General features: G+C 39.1%; 1 protein-coding gene and 1 long non-coding RNA gene across 2 annotated transcripts in view; one reads left to right on the plus strand and one right to left on the minus strand.

Annotated features, from left to right (window-relative positions):
- LOC116671062 (SH3 and cysteine-rich domain-containing protein 2) overlaps positions 1 to 12,940 on the plus strand; it is a gene marked incomplete at its 5' end in the record, with an annotated part of 38,174 nt that overhangs the window by 11,681 nt on the left and 13,553 nt on the right. Inside the window, 1 exon segment of the mRNA XM_032501968.1 lies at positions 8,532 to 8,907. Within this exon segment, the coding sequence (XP_032357859.1) occupies positions 8,532 to 8,907 (376 nt within the window).
- The window catches only part of LOC116671063 (uncharacterized), a 22,546-nt gene that overhangs the window by 292 nt on the left and 9,314 nt on the right, over positions 1 to 12,940 (minus strand). The window contains exon 3 of the long non-coding RNA XR_004327180.1: positions 683 to 685. This is a non-coding gene — a long non-coding RNA (uncharacterized LOC116671063). The remainder of the gene's footprint in view (positions 1 to 682; positions 686 to 12,940) is intronic.

Raw genomic sequence — 12,940 nt, forward strand, 5'->3', positions numbered from 1 at the left:
CATCTTATCAAAACATGGAGATTAGCTGAAACATACTGACATAAAGCTTGTAACTGGCACATTTTTTTCCCCATTGTTCAATAATACAGCCCTCCTGATTGGTGAAAGGGCCAGTAACGCCTCCTTGTTGGTCAGTTCTGGAACAATATTGCATCCAAAATGGCCACCTTGATTAATGTTACTCTGCCTGTTACCGTCAATGTTTTGATAATGAATAACCTGTCTTCCTTTCAGCTTTTCTACTAAGAGGAGGATTGCAACCCGTTGGAAGCCACCTCATGACTTATCTGTTAATTTATGGATCATTTCTTTCTTGGATGTCACATGTCATTGAACTTTTGACGGCTTGTGTGGGTGGAGCCCCGGGGACACTTGGCACAGCATTGCTGAGTCCATTAGGTGTGTGTGTGTGTGGTGTGTTGTGTGTGTGTGTGTGTGTGTGTGTGTGTGTGTGTGTGTGTGTGTGTGTGTGTGTGTGTGTGTGTGTGTGTGTGTGTGTGTGTGTGTGTGTGTGTGTGTGTGTGTGTGTGTGTGTGTGTGTGTGTGTGTGTGTGTGTGTGTGTGTGTGTGTGTGTGTGTGTGTGTCTTTTTTCTGAATGTACAAATAAAAATTTGATCACAAAAAACTTTAATTTGGCCGCATATGTGTGATCGTAGCTAGAAAAAATTGTGTCAAATGCACATACTTTAATGTAGCAAAATTCTTTTGGTCAGGTCCATCAGAAGATGGAAAAGTGGGTTTTGCGCAATGCAAAATGTGGACATTTTTTCTAAGCAAAATGTGATTCAACTTGATTCAAGGAGCATGTGGATGTAAGGTTTTCTAATGTGTGATGTATAATGTGGGAGTTAAAGGCAAACATAGTGTTGCGTTGATAGCATTTATTTTGATCAAGATATGGCAAAGTTGGTGTTTTCATAGTTGGCTACACAAATTTGTGTGTAATTTGATAGTGATCCAGGGAACAGGAGGATATATGGTTTTTGAATGTGCGATGTACGGTTTGGGAGTTTAAGGGCCAAATGCGTTTTCTGCTATAGCGCCACCTAGTGGTGGAATTGGGTCAGTTGTTGTGCCCAAGGTCCTTGCAGGGTTCTGGAACTGTCCTGAAAATGGCACCCCCTCCCTCCCTACCGTGTACGGTTTAGGCTGTAGCAGGAGTTTTAGGCGGAGAAGATAAATAGTGGGGGAGAAAATAATCTTTAGGAAAACCATAGGGTTCCACAGCCCCACTGTGTGAACCGCGTAGCTTTGCTACTGTGGGTTTCCCACCCCTCGGGCTTGGACCCCTAATTAGACGTCACTGTCTCTCCACTCTGATTTATCAACGGAATAACTAATACCCAAGTTTCTCCTTTTACATTTGTCACTCATTTACCCAAAATACTTTTTTTTTTTTGAACATGCCTAAAAGTCAATAAAAAAGGTTTACTTTGAATACAAATATAATGATCTTGTCCTGCATCCTGGACATCCCGTTGTTTCTCTCCACTCTTTTGTTTGATTTAGCCTCGTCTTCCTAAATGGTAGTAGTTATATGGGCTGGGGCAACTATAAATAAAATCTTAACATATTTAGGAACCAATACTTGAGAAGTATTTTTATCCCAGAAGAGACACACACACACACACACACACACACACACACACACACACACACACACACACACACACACACACACACACACACAATTTAATCGGGTGCCAAATGTTAGACAATATAGCCTTAGTGGGTAATCATAGGGTAACCAAATTGTTATTGTTATTTCACAATGGTGAAAAAACAAAACAAAGAGGTGTTGTGGAAGTCACCTAATGCCAACTGCAAAAGCTCCTTGTGCAGTTAAGCCTTTTAAACTGCAGGATTTGGAAATGCAAGCTTCTTTTGCTGCACACTCAGGCAGCCAGCTTGTGAGCTGGCAAAGTCTTTGCTAGCAAGAGGCTCATGGAACACTTTACTAAACAGCCCTTCAAACAACAGCCATATATTTGGGAGCCACACAGAGCTGTGACTGTGAAAATAAGAGGATAGGAGAATAATATACCTTGATTCACACCTAATATATTTACATAACGTATAACGGATCACAGAGACACTTCTGGTTCTAAAGGTTCATTTCAGATTACCTTTCCCATCTGGAAATTCCTTGAAATTAAAGCTTTTATTTTAGCTTGTGCTCCAGTCTCTGAGTTTATGTGAATGTAATATACTGTAACGTTAACTAGCTTGTTAAATGCACCCACTACAACTTTTAACACGGGGATAAGCCTAACATTATATGTGCAAACTGATATTAGTATTAATTTTGGAGATATGCAGTTGTATTTTTCTCAATATGATAAGTGGCAGATCAGTAGGTTTGCTGCAGTTAAATATATATCCTCTGTCCCAGACGAAACCTAATATTTATGTGAAGGACGGAAGATAATTTTATAATTTATAATATGACGGCTTGGTGAACCTATCTCTTAGACATCTGACGTTAAAGATTTGTGTTGTTGCCCAGATAAAATGACAGAGAAAAGAAAAAAACGACATAAGATCCTTTTCAGTACACCAAAACGCCAAGTACAATAAGTTCTCATATCTAGACTATTTGGTAACTTCTTTATAAGAATGGATGCTTATGGAAATACTAACATCACTGTGTCACAGGAAAAGGAGACCGAAAGAATAGAGGAACAGGGAGACCAGGGACAGTCAGGTGTAGAGTCTCAGGTAAGTGCGTTGAGCTTAATTCATATTTTTGGAGGTGTGTGGATGTCAGGGTTAGTGGACGAGCTTTAACAGTGGCTCACTAATTTGCAATATTATCAGCTAATTTAACAATTATACTAAAGCATTGTTTTTTATATGGGGACATGTTTTAAGGTATTTTTGTAGCTTTAATGTGAACTTAAAAATAAATAAATGGTTTTAAAGAATATTTTGGTCAATGTAGTCAGCTTTTTCATCAATCAAGAGAAAACACTGAAAATAAGTATAATGGTACAGTCTCCATCCTACACTAATTATAGTATTAAAGCTTTCCTGTTTGTACACATATCCTCTACAAGTATAATTTTGGCTGTATTAATTTGTGTCTCCCCCCAACTGTTTGAGATTTATGCCCATGCATGATGCAAGTAGTTTTGTTTAAAACTGTTAACGTTAATGTATTTACATCTTAAAGGGATTTTCGAAATTTGTTTTTCAGACAAAATGACTAAAAAAACTAAAAGCTTCACCTTTTCATATGTGCTTTTTGGATGATGGGAATTCTTTAATACATCCATCAAGATGGATCGACAAATTTCAGTGCTATAAAACTAATTAAACTGTCAGTTTTGCACTGTCCTAGGATGTTTTCAATTTATTCCAAAAAAACGTTCAATTTGTACAACATGTTATCTGATGAGGTCATATAATAGCTCAGTGCAAGAAAAATAATAAACATAATCAGGTTCTTGTATGTTCAGTAATAGTTTTTAATATCATGAGCAGCTGGAGATTTGTCATGAGAAAAACGCTGCAGGGGGAATGTTATGTGCAAGAGTTAGCTGACTGGAGAGGTAGTTGCTCAACTGTCTTCCAAAACGCAGAAAACAGTTAGACAAGCACTTTTGCACACTAACCAGTGTAAACTGGTGCATTACAGCCACGCACTGCCATCTAAACAGTTCAGTAATAGGAATAACAACTATTAAGAAGCACGAGGGAATAACATATATTAAACATTGTACATATTATATTAACATTGAATTAAAGTAATGGATTTTGGCTCATGCAATGCATTTGATCTATTCATCTTTCATCAATCAGTAGGCGGTTGCAGTTTACAACAGTGTACTATGCTAATAAGTTCCTGAATGTCATTGTCTCTCAAATTTGACATTTTTGTTGTTGTTGTGTAAATCACCCTTCTACACCCTTGGATGTTCTTCCGGTTTCGCTCCTTCCGCATGATAGAAAACATCAACACGCCCACTTGCTTGCTGTAAATTCTACGCACAATTATCTACTCTATTCACGCATGGGCTCAACTGATTATTGTACGGATTTTGTACTAGGAACCTGGCAGGGTAAAGTCTGTTTGATGTCAGGTCCAACTGAATCTGACATTTGCGTTTTCACAATACAGCTCCTCCAGGTAATGTCTATTTAAGTTCAGGGTTGTAGTGCATGTCAAAAGGGCTCATGTTTAAAGATTGATCCAAAGATGGTGGAAATTGTGTTCAGGTTTAGAAAGTGTAATCCTCTTTCTTGAAGATTGCAGTCAATTGGCTAGGAGTGTATGTGTGTTGAAGACATAACAATAAGATCAAAGATGTGGCAATATACCAGTGCCCTGCGCCTCTCCACCGGTGAGCTGCAGGGCCAACAGGAGCTGGATACAACTTAAAAGAACGAGGTGCCCGAATATGCTAATTCCCCCATACGTTTATTGTGCAGGGTTGAAACGTTACAGCACAATAAACGTATGGCAGAATTAGAGTGCGGGCTCCTCATTTTTTAAAATATGCTAGTGCCAACAATTAGCTGGCAGATTTTTTTCCATGTTTCCCCTGTCGACTCACTGCATCGCCTCTCTGTGGGGAAAAAGGAAAAAGACATTGGAGCTGGAATAGTATTGTAGTGGCAACAGGATGACTTTTTGCCTTCACAGTCATATTGTGTGATTTCCCCCTCTCTCTCACACACACATACATACATACATACATACATACATACATACATACATACATACATACATACATACATGCGCACACACACACACACACACACACACACACACACACACACTACTTAATCATTAATTTATCCAAGCAATTCTCACAACAGCCTATTTATAGAAACCTTCACCAAACATCTCTGCACTGTGTGCTCATTTTCAAACGGCAGAAGCATAGGGCTGGCATTTTATACTGGGCGCGTCTCTGCTGCATTCCGGCTGTGTTTTGGTTTTGTTCCATCCTCCGCCACATGCCATTCTGCGTCTTGCTGCCCGACTCACAGATTTTATTGTCTCTACAAGTACTTTACAGAACAATTAGGTGTTTGTTAAACTAGTATCTACCGTTCACTCCAAGCACTCCTGTATATAAACTCCATATCTTCTCTTTTCTGGTGATGTCCTGATAAAAAGGATCTGTGATGTTGTATTATTTTTTTCCACCTCAAAGAGCAATCTCTCGTTGTCTGTGGTGTTGTAGAGGATATTTATACGATATTGGGTGTTTTGGTAAACTTACTGGATGCTCTTGCTGTGTCACTTCCTGCCTGGCTGTCCACACAGCCCGCAACTTGCGTGAAAATAGACCTGGTACGTATCTTTAGCGGAGCGGAGAGCCACTTCAGGAACGCTCCGATTAACGCGGCTGGGGGAATATCAAGCATAGACTTGAATGGCCGTGACTACTCGCATGGCACGCGACGCCTCCGGATTGTAGCAGAGACGCACACGTCCATTGGAAAATGCCTGTGAGATGTCTGCTCTGTCTCCCCTGTACCATTTGTCGGTCAGAGGGATAATAGAGAAAGGACCCTGGTGCATTTGGCTTTCAAAGAAGAGGGTGGTTGATGGTTTGGTATTTTCAGTCCATCTTCTCTCACAATACTCTTTTTCCCGTTTCTTTGGTTTTACCTATTTTCCTCACTTTCTTTGACTGCGCTCATACTTTTTCTTTTATTCATCTTCTTTCTCAAACACCAGTCTGCTCTACTACACCACGCTACTTGCGAAATGATGAGCTAATTGCCGTCAGTAGTTCAAAGTGTGATGGGTCTCCAGTTCTGTGATCCATAAATAGACTTTTCAAAACCTTACAGAGAGACACAAAAGTGCCATGCAGAAATGTAGATATTTGCATTCATTAGAGCTCTTCTTTTCATTTCTGTTCTGTTTTCAGGAGAGGATGGTAGGCGATAAGACAGCACTTCAGCAGCTATAATAACACACATAACCCAAAATAACGTGTGGCCACCTAAAGCCTTTATGCATACCTTTTTTTGCATACAATACTAAGCTATTAAAACAATAATTGCATGATTTCATGAATCATGTTGTGATGTTAACCATAAATGTGGCACAGTGAATCCTTAGGATCAATTGTATCATAGATGGCGACACACACAGAACGTCAAAGGTGTGTTGCTTTTGATTCTCGGCATGTGGCTGTTTTGCCAGAAGACAAATTGGTTTCAAAAGAAGCTGAAGGCTTGTTCAGGACACTTGGCATTGGAACATGTCAATATGAAAGTCCAATTTTCATGATTAGTTAATCCTGTTAAACTACCTTAAACTCATCTGACAGTAAGCTAGCTTTTATTTTTCAATATTCCTTTACACGTCAGAAGAGTCCTCTTTGTTTCTTTGTTACTTTAATCTTTGTAAAAGCTCTGGGAGGTATATAAAGCTATTCATCATCAATCATGTGTTGGCTAGTTTGTGCCTAAATAAATTGTTCCTTTCTTGCTGCAACTGGAGCAACAACCGGCCTTCGCTAGAGAGAAGATTAACAAAGTCAGACAAGTTAAAAATCTAATAGAGAGGAACATCCATTACTGAATGGGCCACCTGTCGAGCCAAGAAAAGGCCATTAAGGAAAGCATGGGCTCAGCTCCCTGGAGAAAGCATTTATGAGAGGAACTTGCTAATGGGTCAACAGAAAGGACTCTTCCATCACTCAAACTAATTGGCATCTGTGAATCGGGAGCTTAAGGAAGAAAAAGAGGAACCTGCTCAGTGCTATTGATTGGATTTGCTGCAAAGGAGTGAGATGGGTGATGTGATGGCTTTCAAAGGTACTATGGGCGTGATAAGGATGCTACCTTCTCTAACATTCTTTCTGTTTTGTAGAAGAGTAATAGTGTCAGACGTTTCACTACTATAAGCATAGTCTTGCATTGCCAGTCAAATCTCCACATTGCTACTTAATAAGGTATGGCATCTTCACACATACAATCTGGAATAGGAGAAAAATAGCTTTGGATTGTTTGTGTTTCTTTAAACTAATCACAATCATCATGGGCGACAGAAAGCTCCGGACACAGCGACGGTGCCTCTGCAATATGACTCAGGGAAGGAACTTGTTTTGGTGGATCATTTGCACCCTGCTAAAGAAAACGCCACATTCAATATTAAATGAAGTTAACTGCTCCCCAGTCAACCAATTACATTCGTGCCCTTATTCTTAAAGCAATTCTTTAGATGTTTGAGTCCATAGTGGTTCAAAATTTCTATATATTGGAACCCATTGCTCTTAAGACCCTTGTGATTCTTTCATTGTTATTTTCACGTTTTTGTAGCCAAAAGCACTGGATAGCTAGCATGCTGGAAATGCATGCCAGCAGAGTCAAAGATAAACACTGTTTGCTGTGCATCACTGACTGTATCAAATGAGAAGGTGCAGGCCGTTCAATAAAACTAATCAAACGTGAATTTTAAGGGTGTATTGACTAATGGAGTTGCAATGGATGGCAAATTTGTGATCTCAGGAAAGAGGGGAAAAAAGACTGAAGATGGTAGATCAGAAGCCAGCCTGGCAGGGCAAGGACAGTCAGAGGTGTTTTAGACTGTTAACAGACTGATTCTCAAACACTGCACAAACGCTTGAGCTAGACACTTTTTTTGTCATTTGAAAGAACACTTCTATTGGTCATACTTTAAAATGTCACCCATTGCTGTATATATCACAATTAAAAGAAAGGGTTGGTTCTAGTTGTAGTCAATCATCACTTTAGTCCATATACCCCTTTGACCAAGTATTTTTCTATAAATGGTTAATAATAGCAATAAATGGTTCTAACAAGACAATCAAAGCGTGTGCGTGTGTGCGTGTGTGCGTGTGCGTGTGCGCGTGCGTGTGCGTGTGCGTGTGCGCGTGCGCGTGTGCGTGTGCGTGTGCGTGTGTGTGTGTGTGTGTGTGTGTGTGTGTGTGTGTGTGTGTGTGTGTGTGTGTGTGTGTGTGTGTGTGTGTGTGTGTGTGTGTGTGTGTGTGTGTGTGTGTGTGTGTGTGTGTGTGTGTGTGTGTGTGTGTGTGTGTGTGTGTGTGTGTGTGTGTGTGTGTGTTAATGGATTCAATGGATTCAAAAGACAGTTTAAATGATAGTTGCCTAGAAAGATAAGTAAACCCACCTTTTGATTTAGATGTTGCATGTTTATGATTTTTGCATCAACATATACATGATTTCTTTCTCCACCGAAACCAAGCTCACTTCAAAGCAGTCAGAGCACAGACAAAAACACATACACATTGTACATCTTGCATGTGAAATGTCAAAAAACTGTTCTAACTTTGATAGAAAATGTGTTTTATGTAGAATCCAATCTTTCACAGTGAGTAGCTGATTTGATGTATTAGATTTTTAGGGCCTTAACACTTTTTCGTGCCTAGTGAGGTTTACTCTCACTTCCCTATGTTGGTGCTGATTTTAGTTGTTATATCCACATTCCTCTGGAACAGAAACACACTTCTCTTGGAACTGGTTAAAATTTGACATATTCTTCAAGGTCACCTTTTTTGTTTTCTTGTTTTTCTTTGTCTTTCAGTTACAGCGGTTGAAGCGCACCCTGTCCTTCAAATCAGTCATGCGCAGCAAGAGTGTGGAAAACTTTTTCCAGCGCGGTAACGGCGACTCCCGCACTCCCTCAGCCCTCATCACCACACCTTCACCCCCGCTATCTCCTTCCCCAGTCCCGGAGTCCCCCCTGGCCTATGATCGCTCTCCGTCCCATTCCCCTTCTACGAGTCCCAACCCTTCATTGTCATCACGCTCACCTTCTATTAGTCCATCCCTGTCCTTTAGACAAACCACTAAAACCCAACCAAAGTCTTTGGCCCAGCTGGTGGAGCCGACCCACTGTTTCCAGGAGCATGTCTTCCGTAAGTCCACCAGCTGCCAGCGATGCAAACACATGATCCAAGGTAGGTCAGTTGTGCCATTTACTTTGAAAACATTTTTGTTTTATGAGAGGTGAACGTCTTCTAAAATGCAGAGATAAGCTTGTCAGTGGATACTGCTGAATGCTATAAGCTTTAGGCAAGCATATTTATTTTTAACCAGAGTTTAGTCAATCTGCAGAGATATCAGTTAGAAATAGGCTTTAAAGCAAGCTGCAGTTCATTTGGGGTTTATTTGCTCAAGTTTTCTATTTTTTTCTTTTTTCTATTTTTCCACTGGGTATTCTGCCACTTTATCTAAAATAATTAAACTAATTGTTTGTGATTCTCAAAGGATTAACAATTGTTACTTATAATAATGGCCCCATTTCTTTAGCAGAAATTGTCCCATGAAACCTTTTGACAGCCTGCGCTCTGGTCCAATCTTGTTTACATGCCTCTACTGGGAGTTGTATCTCTTTTGGCGTTTTTCCACTGCATGGTATCTACTCGACTCGCCTCTACTCGCTTTTTTTGGTTTTCAATTACGAAAAAAAGTCCCTGGTACCTGCTAACCGGTACTTTTTGTACCGGTTTCAAGCGAGCTGAGGCAAAACCAAAAAGTGATGTGAAAACCTGCATACTCCTGATTGGTTGAAGAGAATTGTCACTTATCACTGCGTCATCATCGCTAGCAACAGACGGGGGCAGGGTGTGTCCTGAACAAACCCGCCGTGTTTACCGGTAAATAGTTTGTCCAGTTTTTTTTTTTTTTTTTGCTGCCTCCAGGTTCATTAGAAACTAATTTGCCGTCTGAGTGTGTCTGTGTGTGTGTCTGTGTGTGTCGGCAGTTTCCTGCTATGATGACCAGCCACAGCTTGCCTCGTGCATGAAGTAGTAATCTGCAATGCAAAACGGACGCACAGTGCGTCGACTAGAGACGAGGCGAGTAGAGCTGTTACCAGCAGTGGAAAAACGCTATTTGTCTTATCATTGGTATGCAAACATTTTTCATGCAAACAAAGTTGGCCAGGTCAGCTGTGTTACCAGAATATTCAGCCACTGTTAAAATTGGGATGGCCAGTGACTTCCTCCAAACAGTGATTAAACAGAAATCACATTTATTATATTAAAGTTATCCTTGGCAAGTAAAGGATTTATTATCAGTTTCATAATCAGAAAATGAATACGTCAGCTAAACTCACAGTTTAGAAATATTTCCAAGAACCGAGTGTAGGATGTGGTATAGCGTGCAAATTAGCTGGGTTCAGACCTCTGGCTGCCTGTGGATCAGGACCACAGCAAGGTTGTGATTATTGTGTACCAGGGATACATTTGTGAACTCTTAATTCTTAACTACTGGCAAAACTGTAAGGCAAGGCAAGGCAGCTTTATTTGTATAGCACATTTCAGCAACAGGGCAATTCAAAGTGCTTTACATAAAATCAGTTAAACAGATAAAACACAAGTACAAACAGTTAAAAATCCTAAGCATTAAAAACTGATAAAACACATGAATAGACAGTTTAAAACAAAATAGAAACATTAGGACACATAAAACACAAGAATAAAAGTTACAGTGCAGCATAAGAAATTTTAAGAAATGAGCAGTCCTTTTGACCAGTCTTAAGGGCACATTGATCAGTCATGATTCACATCTAGGACTTACTGTGATTTCATTGTTTCATATGCTTTAGATGAGACTTATTATTGAAATCAGGAAATTATTCAACAAATACATTTACTTTTGTTTTTGATTGCTAACATGCATTGGTTAAAACTGAAGTCACATTGTCAAAACCTTTCACACAGTCAGCAAAACAGAAATCTATGTAGAATAAATTGTGAATCATTTTTCATTGCTTTCACACAAAATGCATTAAATGACCACATTCACCAAAATTCATGAACTCTTTTCTCTTTCATACTCTGCTCTTGTATCTGCTGCACATTGTTCAAATACTAACACACTGTTTTTAACAGTTAAGACATTCAAAACATAATGGCACATTTTGTTTATTTCTGTAGTAAACATATTGAAATGTATAGATATCTTAGCAAAATATTTACAATAAAATTACATATTACTAATTTCAAACAGCTGATTTCAACTGAGAGAGAGGACATAAGATGTGAAGTTTATGGTAATTTGTGGCCTGTACAGTTTAAGTGTTTTTTTGATATAATTATTTCAGCTCTAGAATTTCTGTTTTAAACGTTTAAACATTTTTCACAAGTGAATTACTATATACACATAGAGAACGTAAAGGATATTAAAGCAAATTTCTGTCTAGTTGCATAACCTTTAGTACAGTAAAAAGTGGAAGTGTTCTATATTGAAATAGTGATTTATGTGAAAAATCATTACAACTTCAAAGTGGGCTGCTGGATTATGAAAACAATCATCATCACAATTATTTTTGGTCAAATTGAAATCATAAACAGGATTACGCATTGACTTTTGAAAAGATGTTGCTTTTATTGAACTACTTAAAAAACAGTTAAACAAATCAACAGTAAAAACACTCAGAAATGTTCCTTAATACTTTACAACAGAGGTCTTCAACGTTTTCCAGGCCAAGGACCCCCAAACTGATGGCGAGATGGAGCGTGGACCCCCTATTATATTATTGTTAAAATTGTGTTATATCGAACTGGTCCTATAGTGCCATGTGTAAATGTACCTTGTTATTGTGCATTCAATACTAAGATACTCAAATTACCAGGTTCATAATCATGTTTTTATTTTAAACATGTGCGAGGCACAGTGAGTAGGGTGGACTTTCAATAGTGGAAAGAATTGCAGGGGGGGGGGATATAAAAAAAAGTCTAATCACCAAACTTTCGCGACCCCCATGCAGTACCCGTCCCGAACCCCCTAGGGGTCGCGGACCCTCTGTTGAAGACCCCTGCTTTACAATGTTTAGATTTAGTATTAAATGAGAAACACAAAATAAGATGAATGGTTGTATTGCACTTTTACAATCTTTTGAAAACAAGTAATAAATAAAATACAAAGAAAAGAAAATCGTTTTACATTGTAATTACATTGTTTTTGGAATTGTTCATATCAAAATCGCAATTAAAATTTGAATAATTGCTCAGCCCTACTTCGAAAATAAAACTTAATCATACAGGATGATGCGCCCTGTGTTAAAGTAACACTAGAGAACTTTTTGTACCTTCTTAAAATAATCTTTCCAAAATCGTTTCAGTGATTTATCAACTCGTAACAGGGTGAACGGCACTTCTGCATTTGCCTTGCGGCTCTCTACCGGCTATAACCGCAAGTTTGCCGGATCGGGTGGCGGATCTGTAGTTCCATGGAGACATAATGTGACATTTCTGCTTCCAACCGGTTAGGGCACCAAAGCGGGAAAAGTTACATAGTGTTGCTCAAATGAGTGATGACGTTTGCGTTCTGAGTAAAAGGTGTTGCTTGTGTTTTGGTCCAACAAGCTTATTTTGAGACATGTATGAAGGTGGTCTGAGTGAGTTTTGGAGGTGAGGTTGGTTGTTTGACAAAGATGCTTGTTGGTAATGCAGACTGTATGAAGTGTTTTAAAAAAAAAAATGGTTTCAGTATTGCCCGATGCTTGTTAGCAAAAACAAACTGTAACACACTATACTGCACATTGAAACATAAAGGCCAGTCCACTGGAAACATTTTGCAGACCAAACATGAATTGTGTGATTTGTTTTCTTTTTTTTCTATACTTTGTGGGTTCTAATAAGAGGCAAACATGTTGGTTCACCTAGTATTTTGCTAAAACAAACTTAAATTCAAATCATATACAAATTTGCGTAATCGAGCGATATTTAAAATGCGTCTTTACGTTCATAGAACGCTCCAGGTTTTTTTGCAAAGCCAATCTACGGCTCCGTAAACCACTGTCTGATCATATGCCAGTCAGAGTTGTTCCCTGTGCCGTGCAGCTTAGTTTCTAGATGTAGACAGTCACAGAAGATAACGTATAGAGTAACGTGAGGAAAATTCAAAAGATAGCAGTCGGGCACACGTCAGTCACAAGGTTTACCAGTTTACTAGTAAACACAACATTTTGTCCCGTCTGTGTTT

This window comes from Etheostoma spectabile, chromosome 21 (genome assembly GCF_008692095.1).
Source record: "Etheostoma spectabile isolate EspeVRDwgs_2016 chromosome 21, UIUC_Espe_1.0, whole genome shotgun sequence".
Classification (NCBI taxonomy): Eukaryota; Metazoa; Chordata; class Actinopteri; order Perciformes; family Percidae; genus Etheostoma; species Etheostoma spectabile.